At 45.5% G+C, this 23,166-nt stretch overlaps 1 protein-coding gene across 1 annotated transcript; it reads left to right on the top strand.

The window, feature by feature from the left end:
• The first annotated feature begins 999 nt into the window (after window positions 1-999).
• Window positions 1,000-10,149, top strand: LOC137155692 (killer cell lectin-like receptor subfamily F member 1). Its single transcript, XM_067552038.1, has 6 exons — window positions 1,000-1,084; window positions 2,694-2,792; window positions 3,885-3,995; window positions 8,222-8,376; window positions 8,669-8,781; window positions 10,026-10,149. The coding sequence occupies exons 1-6, from the start codon at window positions 1,000-1,002 to the stop codon at window positions 10,147-10,149; spliced, it is 687 nt and encodes a 228-aa protein (XP_067408139.1).
• Window positions 10,150-23,166: the final 13,017 nt, after the last annotated feature.

Here is a 23,166-nt window from a genome sequence, read left to right as displayed (position 1 = left end):
ATGGCGGATATGATAAAGATCTATAAAATATATACAACTATAAAAGACAACTAAGGGGGATGTGATAGAGATCTGGTGTAGAGAAAGGGACTAGGGAAGTGTTATTTATCCCTTCACACAATACAGAAACTAGAGGTCACCCAATGAAGTGAATAGGCAGCAGGTTTAAAACAAACAGAAAGAAGTACTTCTTCACACAATGCACTGTCAACCTGTGGAACTCATTGCTAGGGGATGATGTGAATGTCAAAATTATAACTAGGTTCAAACAAGAATTAGATCAGTTCATGAAGGATAGGTCCATCAGTGGCTATTAGCCAAGATGGGCAGGGAGGCAACCCCATGTTCTGGGTGGCTCTAAATCTCTGACTACCAGAAGTGGGGACTGGACAACAGATGGATCACTATAGCATCTGTCACCGACCACTGTCAGAGACAGGATACTGGGCTATATGGGCCATTGATCTGAGCCAGTATGGACATTCGTATGTTCTTATCAGCTATTTCTTATCAGCCTATCCTCCCCACAAACTGCTCTGAACCTGATCCCCGGCCAGTATCAATCAGCCATCACTCAATTGGCATCAATGGGACCAGCTCCCCGGCTGGGGTGAATCACTGTAGCTCCATTGGAGTCAATGGGGCAGACCCCCAGCGTGTGGCAGTCGACACAGCTCTACTGAATTCAGCAGAGCTACACTGCCATATTCCAAAGAACATCTGGCCCTCAGGCTGGGAATACAAACATTTGGCCCCGACTAGGAATATGGCCATCTGAAACCTGCGCACATATCCTTAAGCCTCTAGCTTAATTGTCCTGCTGGGGCCATCAGACACCAGATGTCTGCATGCTGTGGTTTCTCACCTGATGCTGGGGGAGGTGTCAGTGCTTTCTCTGCAGCTTGTGGTGACCAACTTGAGGTCAGTCCAAATCTACGGGCTTCTCTTCTTGTTCTCCAATCCTCTGTTAGACACCAAACCTGACACAGGCATCAGAAGATGGAAGATGAAGACGGTTACATTGTCATGAAACGCCAGGGAAAGAGAGTAAACACGACCCAGCCATTTCCACCTGGGAGACAAGGTATTATTCTATAAACAAACCTACACCTTCCACTTTAGAAGTACCTCAGTAATGGCTTCTGCCCTTTGTGTTTCAGTGCGGGCACGAGCAAAGCTGGTTAAAATTCCTCCAGAAAAATAAAGGTTTTCTTTTTTAAAAAATGGCCTTTTTCCCCCTTCAAACATGAAATTTTTTGCAAAAATATCTTGATTAAAAGAAACCTTTCATTAAAAAAATGAATTAGAAACTTAAGAAAAAAAATGTTTTTGCCTGTTGGTTGTTCTGCAAAATGTTTTTCTTTCAGTCAGTTTTGGTAGGTGAACAGATTCAGATAGAGAGCTTTGTTCTAAAACAGAAAAATGCCATTTTTGAAACTTGGGGTTAAAACTTTCAGCCACAGCTGAGTGATTTTGTGACATTTTTTGAATGATCAATTTCCTGTTCTGACATTTCAGTCGCTGACAGGAGCTCATCTTTATTACCAGGAAAGAACTGAGCTAGGGTCAGAATCTACCTCACATTCTTCCTAGTGAAAGACTGAGGCAAAGAAAAATTTACTGTCTCAGCAATGTCCTTATCGTCCTTAATTGCTCCCTTAAAATCATTGTTATGCAACAGACCAATTTATACTTTCACAAATTGTTCCTGCTTCTGCTGTATTTAAAGATTCTTGTCAGTTGATGTTATACCATTGGCTATTTGCTCTTCAAACTCCATTTTGACTCTTCTTATTTCCCTTTCATATACAAAACTCCGTTGAATTTTCTGAAATGCCTGTAACATTTTTTGAATAGCTCAAGGAGGGGAGTGAAAGAGTGTTTTTTTTCTGACAGAGCTTTTGATTGTGCAAAATCATTGTAGTGGCTGTTCAGAACAGTTCTACGGAGATCAGTAAAGGAGACTTGTCAGTGAACCGGGTGAGATCCAGAGCTCTCAGTATCCAGAATGGTTGCTATAGCTATGGGGTTCTTATACCTCCTATCACATCTGATACTGGTCCCTATCAGAGACAGGAGACTGTGCTAGATAGATCCATGGTCTGATCCTGTTTGGCAAGTCCCGTGCTCCTACCCGGATAGATAAGGAGGAATTAAACAGTGGAATGCTTAATTTTATTGTTTGCTGGTTCTGTTGACACTAGTTGGAAAAAATGGTGTGATGCACTGTTGGCTGGACTGGTTTGAAATAGCAGTGTGTCTCTGGAATGCTATGTGTAGTGGGTAGAATAACGGCCAGCGGACCTGGGTTCTATCCCTGTTTGTGAGGTGGGGTAAGTTGCTGTGGCTTTGTTTCCCCTTTGTCTTGTCTAATTATATTATGTGATCCTCTAGGCAGGGACTGTGTCTGTGCAATGCCTGGCACAATGGGGTCTTGATCTCAGCTGTACCTTCTAAGTGCAGCTGTATTACTTCTATTTATTGTGTAACTAACACATCTGCTACCGCAAAGATCTTACATTGTAATGGTCACAATAACCCTGCAAGTTAGGCCCACAAAACTAGATGTGAAAACTGCAGGGAATGCACAAGGATTATTACAACAATCCAGTTTGTGGGTTAGAGCAGTAAATCTCTCACTGACTACTTTTATCCTTCACCAAGTGGTTTCCCTATATGTTTGAATTTTACAGGTTCTCCTCCCAGTCTCCACTGTTATAAAATTGCTGTGGGGACTTTAGGGGCTGTGTGTATCCTTCTGCTGTCAGCTGTGATTGCTCAGAGTGTCTGGGGTAAGTGTCTAGATGCTAATTTTGTTACATACAAAGGGAGAACTTCAGGTCCCATTGAAGTCAATGGGAATTTTGCGACTGGCTTCAATGGGGCCAGTTTTTATAGAATCATAGTAATGCGGGGCTAGAAGTCAGCAAGACCAATCCCAGGTACTGAGGCAGGACCAAGTAAAGCTAGACCATCCCTGACAGGTGTTTGTCCAACCTGTTCCTAAAAACCTCCAATGATGGAGATTCCACAACCTCCCTTGGAAGCCTGGTCCAGAGCTTAACTACCCTTAGAGCTGGAACACTTTTCCTAATATCTCTCTTGCCGCAAATGAAGCCCATTACTTCTTGTCCTACCTTCGGTGGACATAGAGAACCCTTTTACCTCAATGCCTATTGCAAGTGCAGGAACAGGATAAATGAGAATCAGGCCTCTTGCCGGCAGTGGTAATTTTCTTAGACTCTCTCACTAGCTGTGATTCAGCTTCTCCCATGGGAGCATTAATATGGCCAGGTTTCCACCGTATTTTCCAGACCAGGTCAGATCAATGGGTCTGATACATTGTCGCACAGCAGCCTTTTACCCCATTGAAAAATAAGCGCAAAATGCTACTAAATGCATTTTTTTCCAATTAAAAAAAAAAAATTGAACATATTTTTTTTATTTTTGACTAAAGGTTTTTTGAATTTTCTGGGGGGTTTTTTAACTAAAAATTTAAAAATATTTTTTCCCATTCCCTTCCCCCATTTCTCCTTCCACCAGCCATTTTTAGTGGCAAAATGGGGAAGTGAAAGGGGGGAAGAAAGGAGGGGTAGGGGAAACAGATGTGAAAATCTGCAGGGTTTTTTGGGTTTTTTATTGAAATTTTTTTTTTAAATCACAGAAAAATACTGATTATTTTTACTAGATCTTCCAGCAGAACAGAATAGCAGCATTATGCACTAGTTTAAATGACAATACAAGGTGCAGAATAATGAGAATCAGGACCAGATTCACTCCCCTTCCCTCTTTCCTGCCCACTGTGCTATGGAATGTGACCTAGCGCTTTAAAGCATCATTACCCTCCATTTCCTAAGCTCACTCTGCACTGATGCTATTTGAAGGTTTCAATGCTGGACAGGCCAGTTGCAGCATAGAATGCAACATTCAGAAGGAGGCCTTCATGTCTCATCTCAAGCAGAGTCTGTGTGATGCAGTCCGGAGCGGCCCATCAGGTAACCTCAGCTCAAGTTGTCTCTGAATTGCTTTCCCTATAGGGGTCAGAGTCTGGGGCACACCCGAGTTGTGGAGTCCCAGTGGGGAGGAGGGAATAAAGGGCGAATGAGTATAGACAGCCCGCTTTTCAAAATCAGGTGGAAAAGCTCACTGTTCACATGCTGGAGTGGGACTCAAGAGACCTGGGCACAATGCCTGGCTGTCTGAGCCTGAGCAAATCACTGCATCTTTCTGTGCTTCAGTTTTCTCATCTGTACAACAGGCAAAATGATCCTTCCTTTGGATGCTTTGTTTATTTAGACTGAGCTTTTGGGGCAAGGACTGTCTTTCACTATGTTCATTATAGTAGCACACAAAGACCCAGACAGTTCCTACTTCAGCTGAAATCAGGCCCCATTGTGCATGGTGCTGCACAGATATACCGTGAGAGACAATCCCTGTCCCAGCTGAGATCAGGGCCTCTTCTGCCAGATGCTGCACAGACACACCAGGAGAGACAGCCTTAGCCCATCAGAATTTGCAATCTAAAGAAAGGGCAGAAGGGGAAGTGACTTGTCCAAGGTCACCCAGCAGCTCAGTGGCAGAATTGGGAAAAGACCCTAGACCTCTTGAGTAGCAGTCCAATTCCCCTATGTCCTAGGTAAAGGCAGCATTACTGCATATATACTACAATGCAGAGAATAATAATACCCTCTGGGGTGTGGACTGTCTTCTTGTGACAAATTTGTTTGCCCAGCACAATGGGGCTGGAGCCTCTAAGGGCTACTGTGACACACACAATCAATAAAATAACAATTACTACTAATAGCCTCAATGCACCAGTCAGAGATCTGCAATATAGCCAGACCCACCAGTGATCAACCTGCGTTGTCATGTAATGGCAGCAGAGACCTCTAGTGGTCAGATGGGGTAATTCTCACTATACACAGTGCACACTGCTGTAAATAGAGCAAGGCAGTTTTCAGCTTAATTTGCCTGTTTGCAAATCATTGAATCATAGTATCACAGAGTTGGAAGGGACCTCAGGAGGTCATCAAGTCCAACCCACTGCTCAGAGCAGGACTAACCTCAACTAAGTAACCCCAGCGAGGGTTTTGTCAAGCCGCAGCTTAAAAACCTCTAAAGATGGAGATTCCACCACCTCTCTAGGTAACCCATTCCAGTGCTTCACCACCCTCCTAGTGAAAAACCTTTTCCTAATGTCCAACCTAGACCTCCCCCACTGCAACTTGAGACTGTTGCTCCTTGTTCTGTCATCTGCCACCACTGAGAACAGCCTAGCTCCATCCTCCCTGGAACCCCCTTTCAGGTAGTTAAAGGCTGCTATCAAATCCTCATTCTTCTCTTCTGCAGACGAAACAAGACTAGTTCCCTCAGACTCTCCTCATAAGTCTTCTGCTCCAGCCCCCTAATCATTTTTGTTGCCCTCCGCTGGACTCTCTCCACATCCTTTTTGTAGTGGAGGGCCCAAAACTGGACACAATACTCCAAATGCGGCCTCACCAATGCCAAATAGAGGGGAATGATCACTTCCCGCGATCTGCTGACAATGCTCCTACTAATGCAGCCCAATATGCTATTAGCCTTCTTGGCAACCAGGGCACACTGCTGATTCATATCCAGCTTCTTATCCACTGTAACCCCCAGTTCTTTTCTGCAGAGCTGCTGCCCAGCTCATCGGTCCCCAGTCTGTAGCTGTGCATGGGATTCTTCTGTCCTAAATGCAGGGCTCTGCACTTGTCCTTGTTGAACCTCATCAGATTTCTTTTGGCCCAATCCTCCAGTTTGTTTAGGTCCTTCTGTATCCTATCCCTACCTTCCAGGGTATCTACCACTCCCCTCAGCTTAGTGTCATCTGCAAACTTGCTGCGGGTGCAATCTACCCCATCCTCCAGATCATTAATGAAGATGTTGAATAAAACCGGCCCCAGGACTGACCCCTGGGGAACTCCGCTTGTGACCGGTTGCCAGCTAGACATGGAGCCATTGATCACTACTCGTTGAGATCTGTGCTCTAGCCAGTTCTCTATCCATTTTATAGTCCATTCATCCAACCCATACTTCTTTAACTTGCTGATAAGAATACTGTGAGAGACCGTATCAAAAGCTTTGCTAAAGTTAAGGTATATCATGTCCACTGTCCTCCGTACATCCACAGAGCCAGTCACCTCATCATAGAAAGCAGTCAGGTCGGTCAGGCATGACTTTCCCTTCGTGAATCCATGTTGACTGTTTCTGATCACCTTCCTCTCTTCCAAGTGCCTTAAAATGGATTCCTTAAGGACCTACTCCATGATTTTTCCAGGGCTTGAGGTGAGGCTGATTGGTCTGTAGTTCCCTGGATCCTCTTTCCTCCCTTTCTTGAAGATGGGCACTAGATTTGCTTTTTTCCAGTCATCAGGGACCTCCCCCAATTGCCACGAGCTTTCAAAGATAATAGTCAATGGCTCTGAAATCACATCAGCCAACTCCCTCAGCACCTCGGGTGCATTGCATCCGGCCCCATGGACTTGTGTATGTCCAATCCTTTTAAATAGTCTTGAACCTGTTCCTTCAGCACTGAGGGATGTTCACCTCCTTCCCATTCTGTGCCACCCCGTGCAGTAGTCTGGGAGCTGACCTTGTCTGTGAAGACAGAGGCAAAAAAGGCATTGAGTACCTCAGCTTTCTCCACATCCTCTGTCACTAGGTTGCCTCCCCCATTCTGTAAGGGGCCCACACTTTCCCTAATCTTCCTCTTGTTGCTAACATAGCTGTAGAAAACCTTCTTGTTCCCCTTCACATCCCTTGCTAGTTGCAATTCTAATTGTGCTTTGGACTTCCTGATTTCATTCCTGCATGTTCGAGCAGTATTTTTATACTCCTCCCTAGTCATCTGACCAAGCTTCCACTTCTTGTAAGCTTCTTTTTTTAATTTAAGTTCACCAAAGACTTCTTTGTTAAGCCAAGCTGGACGCCTACCATATTTGCTATTTTTTCTGCACATCGGCATGGTTTGTTTCTGTGCCCTCAATAAGGTTTCTTTAAAATACAGCCAGCTCTCTTGGATTCCTTTCCCCCTCTTATTAGCTTCCCAGGGGATCCTGCCCATCAGCTCCCTGAGGGAGTCAAAGTGTGCTTTTCTGAAATCCATGGTCTGTATCCTGCTGTTCTTCTTTCTTCCTTTTGTCAGGATCCTGAACTCGACCGTCTCATGGTCACTGCTGCCTAGGTTGCCGCCCACTTCTACTTCCCCTACCAAATCTTCCCTGTTTGTGAGCAGCAGGTCAAGAGAAGCATGGCCCCTAGTTGGTTGCTCCAGCACTTGCACCAGGAAGTTGTCTGCAACACTATCCAAAAACTTCCTGGATTGTCTCTGCTCTGCTGTATTGCTCTTCCAGCAGATGTCAGGATGATTGAAGTCCCCCATGAGAATCAGGTCCTGTGAACTCGAAACTTTCCCTAGTTGACTGAAGAAAGCCTCATCTACCTTGTCCTCCTGGTCTGGTGGTCTATAACAGACACCCACCATGACATCACCTTTATTGTTCTTGCTTCTAAGCTTAACCCAGAGACTCTCAACTGGCTTATTTCCAGTTTCATACTGGAGCTCAGAGCAATCATAGTGCTCTCTTACATACAGTGCAACTCCTCCACCCTTTCGCCCCTGCCTGTCCTTCCTGAACAGTTTATACCCATCCATGACAGTGCTCCAGTTGTGTGAGTTACTCCACCAAGTCTCAGTTATTCCAATCATGTCATAGTTTCTTGACTGTGCCAGGACTTCCAATTCCTCCTGATTGTTTCCCAGGCTTCTTGCATTTGTGTATAGGCACTTGAGATAACTAGCCGATTGCCCTACTTTCTCAGTATGAATCAGGAGACCTCCCCTGCTCAGATATTCACAAAATTTCCTTTCCTTTGTTTCTGTGACCAAAATGTATATAGTACGGGGTTGGAGTAGAGGACTCTGAGCAGTATCCCTTCAGTTGTTTGTGAATTAAGAGAAAAAGAAGAGAGGGATACACTCCTCCCCCTCCCCCGGCACCATGGCAAAATCTGATGGAAATTTTTGAACAAGGTTGCTCCAGGGCCAGATCATAAGCTGGTGTAAACTGATGTGCACCATGCTGGCCTACGCCAGCTGGGAATCTGGCCCAATGAGGGCTAGCGCTTTTGACTGGGTTAAAAAATATTTTATATTGGCTTTATGGGAGTTCACGGATATCTCTGTTTCTTCTTCCAGGGAGCCCTAGGTGCAAACTGTGCCCTAGCGACTGGCGGGCACACCGGGGAAAGTGCTACTGGGATTCTAAAGGGAGTAAATTTTGGAACGAGAGCCAGAAAGACTGTGAATTGAGGCATTCACAAATGCTTGTGATCCAGGATCAAGAAGAGATGGTAAAGTGAAATATACAAGGCAGGCTAATTCCCTGCTAGTGTGAACCAATTATTGTGTCCTTTATTATGCAGCCACTCTCAGGGAAACTGGTCTATTCTTCAATACCACTGAAGCTCTCCAGTGAGAGGATATCATCCAGTATGCTGGCCCCATTGGGTCAGAAGCCATTTTCTTTGCATGTTTTGAGTCTCTGATAAATCTCCGGGGGAGATGGGGTGGAGGGTTTTCTGTATATGCAGGGGGCATAAGACCTGGTGAGAGTCATTCAGACATTTGCCTTACACTCCCCAGGATTTCATACAATCTATCACAGAAGGCACAAACCTCGTCTGGATCGGTCTGACCATCACATCCCTCACCAGGAACTGGACTTGGGTAGATGGCTCCCCTTTCAATCAAACTCTGTGAGTATTGCCTGAGGATTCACTGTGACTAAGATGTATTTTTCCTCTGCATTTGTAGATTTGCTTTTAAATATTTGCACATTTGGGCTTAGATTCCACAGAGCTAAAGTGCAGGGGGCTGTGTGTTTTTGGGAAGGAGTTTTCTTCTAGCATTGCGGCATGGACTCCGGTTTCACAGGTGACTTGGATATTCAAATGTTCTTAACCATTTCCTCTGCAACTAGACTATAAATAAGAGCCTTGTTTCTCCTTTTGCTTCTACTGATGTCAGATCATTGGATTAGACAATCTGGATTCTAGTCCCAGCTCCGGGAGGCAAGCATGGTCTAATGTTAAAACAAGTAGAGGCTTACGAATTAAGAGCCCTGATTTCTAGTCCAAGGCCAGCAGGGACCAGACTATATGATCACACTAGAGCAGATCTTTTAGAAAAACGTCCACTCTTAATTTAAAAATTCTCAGTGATGGCGAAGCCACCATGGACCTTGGTGTGTTGTACCAATGCTTATTTACTGTCACTGTTAAAAACGTACACCTTATTCCCAGTCTGACTTTGTCTCACTTCAACTTCCAGTCAGTGGATCAAGTTCAACCTTTTTCTGCTAGACTGAAGAGCCCATTATTAAATAATGGTTCCCCATGTAGGTACTTATGGACTGTGATCAAGTTGCCCCTAATCTTCCCTTTGTTAAACTAAAGAGATTGAGCTCCTTGTGTCAATCACTATAATGCTTCTAATTTGCATTGAAATCAATGAGATTTAGAAGCCTAAATACCTTTGTGGATCTGGGCCTAATTATTAAATCAGCAGTGAGCAGGCCACAGGAAGAGAGCAGGAGTGAAATGATCCTGGCAAAGCACCCATTGACTTTAATGGGGCCAGAATTTCATTAAAGACTTGTGGAGCCTGAACTCACCAACAATGGGATGTGGTTATTAGAATGGGGGGAAAGGAATGCTGAGACACCTTAACTCAGTTCATGTACTGGAAGTTTCTACTGCAATGGCTGATGTGCTGGGGATAGAACCTGAGATCTCCCACCCTAAGAACAGGAGCAGCTACAGCTTGTGCTAAAGAGCCATGCTGTAGAGTTAGTAGAGGGATTCAACTGTGGGTTACACTATCATCAGCATCTCAAAACATAGGCAGACCCAGTTAGGCTGAGATCAAGGCTCCCATTCCAGCATTTCATTCCCATGAGAGAGCAGTGAGAGGAGAGTCTAATCCAACCATTGCTCTGCAGGTTCCCAGTTTCGGGCCATATTGCCTCCGACAGCTGTGGAGTGGTAAAGGGGAACCGGATAAACTCGGAAACCTGCAGAGCCGAATTCAAGTGGATTTGCCAGAAAGACGCTGTTGTGGTATGAAACAAAGGAAAACATCAACACCCCAGGAAAGTGCTCCTACCCCATGATGATGGGACACCTCTGTCATCCTCTGAGCTGATGTAGAGACACAATTGCCAAAATAAGGGTATTTGGGTCCTTGATCCCTTTGGTCCCTAGCGCTGCTATGAGCAGAACAAAAGATGGGATCAATGTTAGTCCAGTGGCTAAAGAGGAAACCACAAATGTTGTATTGTATTCCTGGTATGGCCATATGTGTGACCTGGAGCAAATCTCTGTCTCGCTCTGTGCCTCAGTTTCCCCACCTATAAAATGGGGGTAACAATACTGAACTCTGTGATGTGTTTTGAGGTCTATGGAGGCAACAGTTTTAGGTGGGAGTTCCAAGCTCACACGCCTTAGGACAAGTAAATGATGGCGGACGTACTGGGTGTGTCTACACTGCATCTGGGAGTGAGCACCCCAGAGATGATACACAGAATTGTGCTAAAAATAGCTGTGTGGGTGTTGCAGCTCAGGCAGGAGCTTGGGCTCTCCCACCCACTCAACTCCCCCTAGGCTGGAGAGTCTGAGCTGCAACATCACTGCAGTTATTTTTAGCACACTAGTACATGCTCTGCTAGCACAAGTCTGTGCATCCAGGCTGTGAGGCATGCTCCCTGCTGCGGTGTGGACATACTGAGGCCTGCCCCAGGTGAAAGGGACATGAGGCTGCATTTCATAATGTGCAACAGAGCTACAAGTATCAATATAGGACTCAGGAGACCTGTGTTTAGTTGCCACTTCCACTGCTGACTCCCTGATCTTGGGCAACTCATTCATCTCACTGTGGTTCTTGGGCGCAATAATCTTCTCTTCGTCCATCCTGTGAACTTAATGAACTTTCTGGGAATTATCTAACTTTTTGTCTGCACAGCACTTAACACCCAAGGGACCCTTGATCACGTCAGAGTTCAGTATCCTTAGCCCCATTTCATAAGTGGGGAAACTGAGGCACAGCAGTCACAGAATCTGAGTCCTACCATCCTACTTCTGTCTCCTCATTTGAGAAGATCTGGCTAAACATAACCAAGCAGATTTCTCATTCACTGTGCAGTGTCCCTATTTGACTCATATTTGACTGGCTGGGCATTCTGGGCTATTGCTGATGCCTAAAAGCCACCTTGAAGAGGCTGAGACTGTGGTTACCCCCATTCCCATTCTAGCTAGCAGGAGCTGAGCCCCATCACTGCAGCGGCTATGACGTTCTCAGCCTAACTCTTTGAAAATTCAGCCCCTTGAGTGAGGGATTTAACAATTACATTAAACCCAAACCCTCTGTTATGAGAAAAGAATCTACTGGTGCTAATTGCATAGCCGGTGTCAGGATCCTGGGCGAAGGTAGGCAGGACTAATGGCAAGAGTTTATTAGGCAGGGACAACCACCAGGGTTCAGAGTCAGTATCGGGCTGAGGGTCAGGTCCAAACACAGAGCCAGAGACAGGGCGGGGATCGGGCCAAGGGTCAGGTATCAGAGGGCACTTTGGGGTGCTGGGGCTCACAAAGGAGACACGGTCCCAGTCAGAGCCAAGTTCACTATCGGGAGCTCAGGAACAAAGAATGCAGGGTTGTCATGGCAGCAGCCAAGTAGCAATCCACATTATTGCCTGGACACTTGCTAGAACATTCCTTGGGTTTATATAGGGTGGGGAGCCAATCAGATTCCATGAGGCTGCTGTCTCTCGAACTGCTTGAGGCGGGACTGCTTGTGATCTGTGTCCATAGCAGGTCACTGGTAGGGGAGCCCAAATTACAGCTGCTGCTGGGTGGTAGAGTGGAGGTGTTGCCCACCTAGCAACTCTGTAGCCCTGGGTTTGAGATATAGGGGGTTGGCCAGCCTGCAGGAAAATACAAATAACTTGATATATAGCAATATGTAACAAGACTTCCTTCTCCAGAAGACACAGAAGCACCACAGGAAAACTCTGAATGATATCCCAAAGATGACAGAGTCTCTAGTATATTGTAAGAGTAGCTCACTGCTGATAACTAAGCCAGGTGACCCGCTGGAGATTTTGCCACTGGCAGTAACATTGTTATAGACAGTCCTGGATTAAGGCAGGAAAGAAACCCAAGTGTCAGAATCCAGTGTCCCATCCCTATTCTTCATGGGAGGGGTCACACAGAGCCCCTGGCAGGGAGGTACAATGGTATGGGGGAGGGGGACAAGAGGATACACAGAGCCCCTGTGATGTGGCAGGGGGTGTGCACAGAGCCCCTGGCAGAGGGGGGAGAGTATGGGGCCGGGTTGCCTAAAATAGAAGAGGTTGGGAGGGTGGCCCTTGGGAGGGAATGGAGGAATGCAAGGAGTTGCTGGTGCATGCAATGAGCTCAGCCTACACAAACGATGAAGGGCATGACTGTCCCAATAGCAGGATAACCATATTGGTTAAAAAAAAAAGTCTCAGTCCTTAACCCATGTAGCTACAGCTAGGCCTGGCCGAATTCCATGTTTATAATTTTGATGGATAATATCAGTTTATTTTTAAGCATTTTTTTCTATTTACATTTTCATATTTGTGAGAAATTAGGGGGTCCAGATAATGGGGTGGCCTGACAATAATTACTTAATGGCAGTAGACGTTAAGATTCAAGAAGTTAAAGCTTTTTCTGACTGTTAAAACACAAATTGTATATTTTGATATGGGATGTTGACAAAATAAATAGACTTCGTAGGTTCTCAAGCAGCAATTTTCTTATTTTGCCAAGATGCAAATTTCAATGCTTATGGATACAATTTTGTGAAATTAGGCAAAATTCACAGAATGGTCATGGTAAAAATGTACAAAATCAGGGTCTGGTCCCAGCAAGGCTGAAGCTGAAGCCCTAACCCCACCGCCAGGGGCTAAAGCTGAAGAAGTCACGGAGATCTGTTAAAGTCACGGAATCCATGACCTCCATGACCAAATCGTATCCTCAATTATTATCAACTGGAATATATTTTCATTAGTTTCTCTGTGTGTGTGTGTGTACAGTGAAATCGACTTTTACCGACATTTACCAATAAAAATCTAATCTTGGCGAGCCTATTTAGACCCATACAAAATGTGTGTGTAAAGCAGGCCTTAGTTAGATTGTAAGCTCTCTGAGGCAAGGACTGTCTCTTTACTGTGTATGTACAGCTCCCCATGCAGTGGGCCTTGAACTTGGTGGTTGGCTCTGAGCAATGGCTTAATTAGCCTCATAGACTTTAAAATCAGAAGGGACCATCATGATCATGGAGTCTGACCTCCTGCACATCGCAGGCCACAGAACCTCACCCACCCACTCCTGTAATAGACTCCTAATTATGGAGGTGCTGGTCATAGCGCCTCAATTAAGGTTGAGTTTTGAACTTAAAGCAGTTATTCAATGTCTGTTATGTAGGAAGTGGGAGCAGTAGCTGTAGAGACGGGATTTGCTTCACTTCAGTTAAGCTCGCAGGTCCCCATTTTGTTTCCTCTTTGCAAGTTCATCTGGCTGGCTGCAGATCCATTTCATGTCCGTATAGCACCGTGAGCTGCTGGTGTGTCTGTTGAGATATGCGCATTGTCCATCTCCACTCACCTTAAACCTACAGTGGAGGTAGAGTCACTCATCATCTGAATCACATGGGAAGAATCCAAACACCAGACCTCTGTGTAATTGCTGCACTGACAGGTCTGGTCTACAGATGCAGGGGCTATCTCTTTGTTCTATGTTTGTACATCACCTAGCACAATGGGGTCCTGCTCCATGAATGTGGCTCCTACATGCTACCACAATTCAATTAATCAGTATAGCCCAACCAAGTTGCCTGGCCGCTCCTTCAGCACTGCCTGATCTGTATTTTGGGAACATTTTTTGGGAAAGTCTAAGCAGCTGTGCTGGAGTGGATGGCCTTCGGGGTAAGGCACTAGGCTGGAACTCAGGAAATCTACGTTCAAAGATCTCCACCTCAAGTGTTAGAGCACCTGAACGACACTTACAGATTTAATTTTCCCATGGGAGACTCTCCCAGAAGCTTTTTCTACACTAAGGATATTCCCCATGGTAAGAACCATTCTAACCCCTAGAAGGGGCAAATTAACAGATTTTTCAGTACTTTGGCAATTTCACATAGTCCAAAAAACCCCAAAACTATTTGGGGTCAAACAAAATGTTTTGATAAAAATTGAAATGTTTGTATTGGATGTCAGCCATTTTTTAATGTTTTGAATTACAAAAAAATTAAAGGAAATGTTGAATGTAAAATTATTTCAAACTGAAACATTGATTTTTTTTTTGAGTTTTGTTTTTTTTAAATGAGCAATCTAGTTAAACTGACAGGAATTCACCAACCATTTCTGTGTAGCCAAATGTTTTCAGCTGAAAAGTTTCACCCAGCTCTCTTTGTGATGCACCTCGGGCTCATTCTATGTGACCCTGCACCTTGCATAGACATTTTCACCATTGGAAATTGGCTGAATTAGAATGGAAGTATTCAGCCATTTTGCACTGGTGTAAAAATCACTGCACAAGGTGCAAGGGGAACCTTAACTAACCCAGTGCAGCTTTTTTTCCCTCGCTAGTGGCTGGACCAAGTAAAAGATTTATAAGTGTGCTACTGCCTTTTAACTGACTTTGTTCTTTAGCTCAAGTAGTAGAAACTCGCGTTTTACATCCAGAGAGCCACAGCTCAATCCCAGCCAGGTGTATTGTTATTCAGGGCACTATCTTCCCACAAAAGGCGCTGCAGCTATCTTACAAATGTCCTGGGAATTAGATTCTGACATTTATACCCCACAGGCTGTGTACTCAGAGAAGGGATCTGACCCTCCACACAGAATGAGGGTGACACCCTGTAGTAAAAGGTTGTTGCAGCACCTTTTAATACCTGAAAGATCGTCAGCTCTGACTATCAGATGAGAGCCCTCGTTTCTGCCTCAACCGTGACCAAGCTGTTAGAATAAAGCACTCACACATTGTTGAACTCTGTACCATCCGCCCACTTCCAGAGAAGGAAGGCTTTATGTAGCAGCAGGAAATCCTTTAAAAACACCAAAGGGAGAAATGTCGGTGATGATGCTCACAGCACACCTGGGGTCAGCAAACTTGTCATTCACTTAAGGAGAGAAATAAAGTCCTCCTGGGATCTGATTCTCGGTTATGCTCAGGCCACACTGGGAAGCCTAAGGAGCCCTTAAAGTGGCAACAGACAGCCCCGTGAGAATCCCCCTGCAAGGTGGATCAGGTGTACTGGCTCTGCACCCAGCCCTTGGCATAGAGGCTAGGCCAGAATGCACTGTGGCTATTCTCTGCATCCCAGGGAGCCATAGGGATGGAAAGCAGCTTTCATTGTTATGGCAGAGTGTGGCTACAGAAACCAAAGGTCCCAGAGCCCCAGCTTTCTAGACGATCAGAGTACTGCAGACAGTCTCCATGAGTACCATCTCCCAGCGTGTTCAAATGAAAATGATTAAATGTACGCTGTCAATGTCGTACTGAGAAAAATACCATGATACAGAGCCCAGGGAAGCAGATTGTAAATCAGAGCAACCCCGAGGCTGCTCATGATTACACTTGTGAGGCTGAATAGGGCCCTGCACAGCCCATCTGTAATGTCTCAGAATAGGGTAGTATCCCTTTAAGTACTTTGTAAGCCCTCTAGTAGCACTCACGGTGTTCTAGAAGCCAGCAGAACCCAACCAGAGCAGCAGGACGTACATGTAGCTAGGCCTGGCATATTGCATACAGTGAGGGAACATGGTTATCAGGACCACACACTATGCCTGTGCAGGTCCTTCATATTATCACTGTTGTGTAATGAGCAAAAGACACAGCCCTGGCTGAAGGCCACCTCCCCAACCTCCACCATCCCTGTCCCAAGACGGTAACAGGGAATCAGGCCATTGGTCTTTGCCTACAAAACCTTTAATGGAATGGGACCCTGGAGGCTGCTCCACCCTCCAAGACACAGACTAGGGGCAGTGCCATGTAGAATTCCTTGCTGGGCGGGATCAGAACTGACCCAAACCTGGACTGTGGTCAGATTGACATGTCAGGCCCAATTATGGAGCCCATTAATAATAATCTTGAACATAGATTCACGTATTTTAGTATTATGTGGATGGCAGTAGCCCCAACTGAGATCAGGACACCACTGGGCGCTGCCCAGACACACAGTGAGAGACAGTCCCTGCCCCAGCTGAGATCAGGACCGCACTGTGTCAGGTGCTGCAGAGACACACAAGGAGAGATGGTCCCTGTCCCAAAGAGCTCAGAGTATAAATAGACAAAGGGAGGACTGTTCTGTAATCCAGGAAACTATCTAACCCTCAACTTTTCTTGCCTAAGCTCTCAGTGCAGGTGCCCCAGGGCAGGACAGGCCCTCATTGCAGCATTGTCTACTCTGCCACATCTCCCCAATTGCAACTCACAGAGAATCTCTCTCTTGGCCTTACCAGGTTTTTCTGGGTGTCAATCACAGCCACGGAGGCACCAAGTGAAGAGCAGTGGCTCTGGCCAGATGCCCAGTTTCCTTCAGCCTCTGAGGACTGATCCACACTGGCAATGGAGGTCGACATAACGTCACTTATGTTGATCTCCTAAAGCCAGCGTCTATACTGGCACAGTAGTTCCATCAACTTAAAGCGCAGCAAAAGTCAACGTAATAAAACCACCTCCACAAGTGGCGTAGCGCATAATTCGAATTTCATGGGTCAATTTTGCGTCAGTGTAGACAGAATGTAACGTAATTCGACATTAATGGTGTGGCTGGAGTTGTGAGAGTGAGGTGACGCTACCAGAGCATGTGAGCAGTCAAGATGCTGTCAGAAGCCAGAAGGGTTTAGGAGAAGGAGCAGAACCCTGGTAAGGGAGGTACAAAGACTGGGGGAGGTGCATCTACACTACACACCATTGTCAGTGTGATGTAGTGTATGTGTCCATACTGCAGGTGACACGTCAGTGAAAGGCTTGGGAAGAGGGGAGGCAGCAGGGAAAGGCTGAACCTGTCCCCTTTACCAGAGTCTTTTCCTGCAGTAGGGAAAGGCTCCGGCACCAGGAAGGCAGTGGGACATGACACTGCTAAAAATAGCGGTGTCAACAGGGGGAGACAGTTTAGAGGAGTGGAGAGCCGTGTAGGGTATGGACTCAGGGTTATACCCACATTCTTCAGGGTGTCTTTATTAGTCTAAGCTGTGTCTCAGTCTACACTGATATTTATGCCTGTGCTGGCAGGCTATGCATGCAGTGTGGATGTACTCTTAATCAAGCAACTTATTCGTCTCCAAAAGCTGGGTGAAATTTTTCAGCCAAAACTATTCTTCAGTGAAAAACCCTGATTTTCTGCAATTCTGAAATGTTTTGTGAATTTGTCAGTTTCACTGAATTGTTTTGGGTAAAAAGAAAATCTGAATTTAAATATTTTGATGTTTTGGTTAGCAATTAATTTTTTGTTTCAAAATGTCCTTACATTTTATTTAAAAAAAACCCCCAAAATATGTTAAAATGTTCAAAATTGAAATGAAACATTTTGATTTTGGCATAAGAAAACTTCTTATTCAATTGGCAGTGAAATTTTTTCAACTCTTCAATATGCCAGAAATTTTGGAAAAAATGAGTTTGGTTCAACCCAAAATCATTTGTTTTATAATTTTTTTGGAAATGCTAGTGACCCGCCCCCGAAATCTGTTATTCACACATCTCTATTCCTGCCTCCTGACTCTGTTAGTGAACAGCTCATGCAATGCTGCAGGACCAGTGGCATTGTCTTCATAATGCTCATCACCAGACTGGTCAGCAGTGCAGGATCCATGCTGTCAGGCAGAGACGGTGAGCAAACAGTTTACAAGTGCTGTTGAAAAATAGCACAAAATGAAGTTGGAAACCCAGGGAATGATGTGACAGAAAGAACTGCATCACAGGAGGACAAGCATGGCCCCATAAGGCACCACAATCTGTTCCCAGAGCTCCAAAAAGCAGAGGGTGACAGACTGTGGTGATTGGCACAGTGGGATAGCTACCCACGATGCAATGCTGTCTCTGTCAATGCTAGAGCAAGGACTGTGGATACACTCCACTAACACAAGAAGCATTGTGTGGACATGTACAGCTGATGTAATTAAAGCAGCTTATGATTGTCAATGTAAATTAAGTCAACTTAACTCTGTAGTGTAGACATAGCCTAATATGAAGGTAGCAAATAGCTAGTCTCTGGCCCTTACATGGGTGTGAAGTGGGGCAGGAGGGCACAAGGAGCTCCACTCTATCCCTACCCTAGTGTGGCAAGTGTAAAATTGTTGTCGCTGCTTGCTCCATATTTCTCCCAGGGTATGTGGTGCCTCAAAGGGGTTGTCACCGTGCCTCAGTGGGTCACAGCTGAGGATGCCAGATTTCAGGAGAAACTGCTGAAAAATAGGGCAGACACACCCAAGACTGGTGGTTATCCTACCATTAGGCACACCAAGGCAGCAACAAAATAAACTTCTGTCTCGCCACACTGATTAACAAGAAGTCCGAAAGGCAGTGGAGCTGTGAAATTGACAAGATAGCCAACAGCCTACTCCGCTCCTGGAGGCGGAATTATTATATCAGCGTAGTAGGGCACTTTTATCTGCGGGAGCAAGGCTGTGATGTGTACAATTAGGGCCTTGTCTATACTCAAAAACTAAGTCGACATAACGTATGTCAACCTACAGCCAACGCAGTAATTACTGAGACCGGGCTCTCAGCTTCCTGCTGGGAGCCACACAGGCTGGCCCCCCAAGGGCTGCAACCCTCCTGCCCACCCCCGTTCCCTGCCAGGAGCCAGTGCTGGGCTTCTCCCATCTCCGTTCCCCACCAGAAGCTCGGGCAAGCCACCGTTCCCAGGGGGAAGTAGCCTGGGGCTTCTCGCCCCTTGGGAGTGGGGTCCAACTGCCCCTGCTTCTCTCCCTGCCATCTGCCTGCTCCCCAAACCAGCCAGGCAGCTTTATCAATTTCATGGCTGCCAGACTGCCAGGCTCCCTGCAGGGTGCAGGCAGAGAAGCCATTCAGGGCTTCTCCCCTCCCTGCTGGGAGCCAGGGTCCAGCCACCCACAACTTCTCCTGTCCCAGCTGTGAGCTGGGATCCACCCACCCAGGGACTTTCGCCTCATTCCCAGGTGGTTTTCTTGTCAATTTCAGGGCTCCGAGAGGCCCTACACCTCTCATCGAGGTGGTTTTATGATATCGGCCTAGCAGGGGAGTTACATGAGTGGGAGGCACCTTTCACTGTGTACCCCTCCACTGTTATCAACAAAAGCTGACATTTGTAGACAAAACTCTCTAGTGCAGATCAGCCCATAGTTAGGTCGACGTAAGCTGCCTTACATCGACCTAACTGTGTAGTGTAGACAAGGCCTAAATTTTGTCAGGAAAACTTGACTGCATTCATGTGACATAACTACAGAGTTACAGAGTGAATGGATGAAAGGAAGAGAGCAGCTGCAATTGGGTATGTGCTGTGATTTTAGTAAAGCACTTGATATGATGTCTCACAAATAATAGTAAATTAATTCTAATTCACTTTCAGTTAAGTACTAGCTACTTTATTGTGAGAAGTCCTTCTAGACAAACGTCAATTTACCATACACACACAAACCAATGAAAAAGTATTTTAATCAAGAATAATCAATTAGAGATAGGCAAAGTAAGAAAAATGCTCCTTGAGAACTTACTAGACTTTGATTTAAGGATATTTATTGAGATGATCACAGGAATGGAAAACCTGCTATATGAGAGGAAACTCAAAGAGCTTGGCTTGTTTAACCTAAGCAAAAAAAGGCTAAGGGGAGATACGATTGCTCTGTATAAATACATCAGAGGGATAAATACCAGGAAGGGAGAGGAGTTATTTAAATTAAACACCGGTGTGGCCACAACACATGGATGTAATCTGTCCATCAGCAAGTTTAGGCTTGAAATTAGAAGGTTTCTAACCCTCAGAGGAGTGAAGTTCTGGAGCAGGCAACCAAGGGAGGCAGTGGGGAGCAAAAAACCTACCTGGCTTCAAGACTGAGCTAGACCAGTTTATGGAAGAGATGGTATGATGAGACTGCCTACATTGGCAGGTAGCTGATCTGTGACTGCTAGCAGCAAATTATCGCCAACGGACAGTGATGGCACACTAGATAGGAAGGGCTCTAAGTTAGATAATTCCTTCCCAGGTGTCTAGTTAGTGGGTCTTGCCAACATGCTCAGAGTGTAAGTGATTGCCATATTTGTGGTTGGGAAGGAATTTCCTCTTGAGGTCAGATTGGCAGAGATCCTGCAAGTTTTTTCACCTTCCTCTGCAGCATGTGGCCTGGGTCACTTGCAACTTTAAACTAGAGTAAATGGTGAATTCTCTGTAATTTGAAGTCTTGAAATCATGATTTGAGGACTTCAGTAATTCAGCCAGAGATTTTTGGGTCTATTACAGGACTGGACGGGTGAGGTTCTATGGCCTGCAGTGAACAGGTGATTAGAATAGATGATCATGATTGTCCCTTCTGGCCTTAAAGTCTGAGACGGGGCAGGTTGGCCATTTGTGTTTTCACTGGTTTAATGCTTTTACATTTTGAATCTCAGTATCTAATGTCATGAAATAATTCTCATCCTCCCCCCCAACCATTGGGATGGGATTGACAGCCCCCTACTATTCTTCCACCACTGTGAAATTTAAATAATCAAAAATGAGTGAAACCCATGTTTTGGGGGCAATTGTAAAAATTTAAATGGACCAAAAAGAAAAAAAACCCCTTAAAATACAACCAATATTATTTTAAAAATAACAAGTGACTTCTACCAAACATATTCATAGCTCAGGGGTTAGAGTTCTTTCTTGAGACATGGGAGACCCTTGTTAAGATCCTTTCTCCCCATGAGAGGCGGGGAAGGGGGCGAATTGAACCCTGAACTCCCACATCCTGGCTGAGTACTTTAACTGCTATCAGGAGGCAGCAGCACAATGGTTTCTCACTTCTCTGGTGGCTGGTTTTTGCACAGAATGACCTAAGCACCGAATGCCAAGAGAGGGGTCCCAGCTATGGATGCCAAGCAGACACAGGCACCTCCCTCCAGGCCAGACTTAGGTGCCGAAGTCCCAGAGGCGGGTGGGGCTTAGGACACACCCCTCTCATTGGCCTTTCCCATTGGCTAGCTTGGGTGTGGCAATGCCTAGCAGTTTTTTGTGGATTCCCTTCTCAGGCACTTCCTTCTTCCCATTCAGTGTAGAGGCATGGGAGCCTGGGCACCTAAGTCAGGCTGTGTGGATTCTAGTGATTTTCTAGTTGCCTAAAAGTTCAGTGCTGTGAGGTCCCTTTGTGGCTCCAGGCCTTCGTTCCTTTAGTCCTTAGCTAGAGTGGGCAAGTCTCACCCCAACCCCTAGGAGCTGCACCACTGCCTAGACATGGGCTCCTGTTCAGCAAGTTCCAGTCTGTTTCAGGGAGGAGAACATCCAACTGTTGCCCCAGGCTGAGGCTCAGAAGGAAACCTAGGGGTGGTTTCTCTCCTCAGGAGCCATGGCCGCTGCCAAGCCAACTAAGAGTCTGCAGGATGAAACCCAGCTCAGAAACCAGTCACTTTAGCCATATTATATATTTAATCCCCCTTTCCTCCTGGGTTACATGGGAACAGGCAACACTTCCCTGCATGCCCAGGTACCTGATGCTGTTGACAGTTGAGGAGTATTCCAGTGGCAGTGTTGGATAGGCGAGAAATTCTCTTTCCACCCTTCTGCTGCAGTTCTTTTGTAATGGAAATTAAAATTGGCAATGCCTGCACCTGGCTGGGTCCTGGACACACTCAATGGCGTGCCGTGGGAGCCTCCAGGAATAAACCTAAACTAATCTGTGCAATGGATCTAACTCAAAAATACCAATTATAATTAATATACAGTTAAGAGTTAACACACTTTTACTTAACAATTTAAGGAAACAGGATATATAGCACAGATTAAATGTCACCACTAATTTAAGTGAGTGGGGGCAGTTCAATAAATCAATTAACAAATACAGATCACAGTAGTAAATGAAACTTATCTAACTTTTAATCTCTGCTTTGAATCTGGTGGGTATTTAATGCAAAACAAAGGACACTGGAAGTGTGAGAAACTAAATTCTACTTTATTATTTCAAAAGTCAAACAAAGATAAGACTCCTTTCCCCACTCCCACCCAGCTCACCATGGCACTTTTCATCTCAGCCAAGCACATCGCTGCATCCAAATTCCCCGTGCACCTGCAAGAGAGCAACATTTACAAACTGGTAGAAAAGTGTAGAGAGTCCACAAGAGATGCAAACACTTCAAGGGCAGGGAATCCAAGGAGCTGAGATGAGAGGGACGCAGTGTGGGGTGAGTGGGGCAGAGAGAGTCTTTGTCATCTCCACACCACACTGCGGTAAATGGGGAAGGGGTGATCAGCTGGGCTGTCAGGCTCATTTTCCTCTGGCATCAACGATGGGGTCAGCCTGATTTCAAGGCTGGCCCAGGCCTGTTGACTTTCCCAGCTTCCTTCTTGCCTCTGCCCAGCCTCGTTCTCTCAGCAATCGGGAGACGCTGCCACCTACCATCGTAATTCCTCTTGGGCCATCATTTGTAGCCCTTTAGATTTCAGTGATGGCTTCACCCAATACTAATAGGGGCAATTCCTCTATCTATGACATTAATGCAGCAAGTTCATAGTTTGCAGCCTCAGTGGTCTGACTCTCAAGAGAAAATTGCAGTTTCCCAGCTCTATTCCCCTCACCTCCCACCCTCTCTCCTCCTGACTGTATCTCACATCTCTGAAGGGATCAGGTAGTAACTTCATGCCCTGTTAGGTCTCGGCCTCTCCGAGTGTGAATCTAGCACTCACCCTAAGCTGTTCGTGCTGGGAGATATTTATAATATTCATTGTTCAAACAACACAAAAATCTCATGACAAAGGGTAAAGGATAAAATGAAATAAAAAAAGGACTCTTCTGGCAGATGATCATTTGTCCTCAGTAAAGCTGTGCTACATCCTGTCAAACTAAGCTAATATCAAAATATGTGACCAAGTGGCCTTCAGAAAGAAAG

This window comes from Emydura macquarii, unplaced genomic scaffold (assembly GCF_026122565.2).
Source record: "Emydura macquarii macquarii isolate MOO-44397 ecotype Brisbane River unplaced genomic scaffold, CSIRO-AGI_Emac_v2 contig_1375, whole genome shotgun sequence".
NCBI lineage: Eukaryota > Metazoa > Chordata > Testudines > Chelidae > Emydura > Emydura macquarii.
This window is presented reverse-complemented; position numbering and strand designations above follow the sequence as displayed.

Coding starts and splice junctions, on each gene's coding strand:
- LOC137155692 (XM_067552038.1), top strand. CDS start 1,000: ATGGAAGATGAAGACGGTTACATTGTCATGAAACGCCAGGGAAAGAGA. Junction 1,085..2,693: donor ATTTCCACCTGGGAGACAAG/GTATTATTCTAT, acceptor TGAATTTTACAG/GTTCTCCTCCCAGTCTCCAC. Junction 8,377..8,668: donor TCCAGGATCAAGAAGAGATG/GTAAAGTGAAAT, acceptor TACACTCCCCAG/GATTTCATACAATCTATCAC.